The sequence below is a fragment of the Cornus florida genome, unplaced genomic scaffold, assembly GCF_030987335.1.
Source record: "Cornus florida cultivar Cherokee Brave unplaced genomic scaffold, ASM3098733v1 CherokeeBrave_3.0.0_Hap2_Chr04, whole genome shotgun sequence".
Taxonomy (NCBI): domain Eukaryota; kingdom Viridiplantae; phylum Streptophyta; class Magnoliopsida; order Cornales; family Cornaceae; genus Cornus; species Cornus florida.
Genome location: NW_026775574.1, coordinates 15,027,120 through 15,029,027, shown reverse-complemented (window position 1 = coordinate 15,029,027; position 1,908 = coordinate 15,027,120). Strand labels below are relative to the sequence as shown.

Sequence of the window (1,908 nt, the reverse complement as noted above, 5' to 3'; positions counted from 1 at the left end):
TAATAAGCTACTTCACAATTTTTTATTAATTAAATACATATAGAGGTAGAGATTATAGAGAAATTTAGTTAGAATGAGCAATGATACACATTATGACATCCGACTTATCGAGTGTCTCACATAGTGGTGGGCCATCATTATTTCTGCGAGTCACTGGCATTCGGGTGTCGCAACGTCTTGCATTGTCTGATATAATTTTGCACAAATTTATTGCTCCTAAACTCAAACTTGTATTCCCACACTTGTTAAAGCGTTGGTATTAACTAGTATTAACTTTGAAAATACTTTTACAAATTCACTCAAATCATGGTTCGTCATATCGTCCGATATGCAACCTGTATCGGTCAGTTTACATTAACTTTGTCAGAATTTGTTATACCACTACCGCGACCGTAACTGATATTGCGAAGCATGACTCAAATAACCAAAGGCATAACCAAATCTGACTTAGATGAAAAGAAAATTAAACTTGGTATTCTTGGATTCTCTTCATCCCATAAAAGAAAATCAACCATATTTGGTTAGTGGCATAGCCGAACCATAGAAAGAACAAAGAGGCAGCAACAAGTACTAAAACACACATTCTTTACTCCTCTCATTTGGCATCATTTTCCCAACTTGTGAACACACATTCTTATATAAATCCACAAAATTTGACACATACTTATACAAGCATTAGTAGTTCTTTTCATATCATTAGCTTCACCTAATTGAACTTTGCTATACAGTGTAAGAATGGTGAGGAAAAGAAAGGCAAGTGATAGGGAAGAAGAGAATGGAAACATGGGGTGTCATGATCATGGGATGAATGAGGCTGCATCCATGGCACTGCACGGTGGAGCGCGACGAGCACGTAAACGCTACGTAGGGGTACGCCAACGCCCATCTGGGAGATGGGTGGCGGAGATAAAAGACACCATACAGAAGATAAGAGTGTGGCTAGGCACATTCGACACTGCAGAGGAAGCAGCCAGGGCTTACGACGAGGCAGCTTGCATACTCCGCGGAAGCAACACTCGTACCAATTTCTGGCCCTGTCTGCCGTCTCCTAACTCAACCCCGGCCCTCCCTCCGAAAATTGCCAACCTTCTCCTCCACAGGCTTAAACACAGACACAATGCTTGTGCTAAGCAACAGGTTCAAGAAACAATAGAAGTACTACATGACACACAATATGAGCACTTTCTTGACATGCCTAACAATATCACCACTAATGAAACTAGTGATGGCACTACTAATATCAATGCCATTACATGTAATAGTGATTACATCAATGCAAGTAGTGAGTCTAGTATCATGAGAGAATTTGAATTGGACAGTAAGTTTGCTAGTGTTGATCAGTTGTTGAATATTGGCGAGGGAGAGTGTAAAATAGATTTAGAAGAAGGATACGATTTGGGGACTATTGATTTCCAATTTGTGGATGATATTGGAACTTCTTGTTACTTCTCTCCATTTGAGATTGCAGAGGAGATGGCAGAGCCAATGGAGAAGGAGAGTTACGATGACGAGCCCTCAATGCTCATGGAAGCCATGGAACTCATGAAGTATGAACGCAAGTTCTCAGCTTCTCTTTATGCCTTCAATGGCGTATCAGAGTGTCTAAGGCTGAAACTTGAGTCGGCAAATAATGGTAGGGAAAATGGGAGGTTTGAGGAGCTATCTGACTTCAGTAATAGCTGTAATGAGAGTCGAGAAGAAACGAAAAGGGAAGAAAATGAAGTAGATGTTAAAGTGTTGGTGGAAGAACAATTTGGGAGCCAATTGATCCAACAGACTTCAACAGAAACAGGGTCATCTTCTTCTTCGTCGTCGTCTTATTTTTCTTCTTCGAGCAAGGAAGGCGGTGAATTGGCTCTTTGGAGCTCTCTTGATCTCCCTCCTATCACTATGTTACTTAGTGGATAA

The 1,908-nt window shown here is 40.7% G+C and overlaps 1 protein-coding gene across 1 annotated transcript; it reads left to right on the top strand.

Moving 5' to 3' along the window:
• The first annotated feature begins 735 nt into the window (after positions 1-735).
• Positions 736-1,908, top strand: LOC132304761 (ethylene-responsive transcription factor ERN1-like). The gene has a single exon (XM_059802482.1). The coding sequence runs from the start codon at positions 736-738 to the stop codon at positions 1,906-1,908; it is 1,173 nt and encodes a 390-aa protein (XP_059658465.1).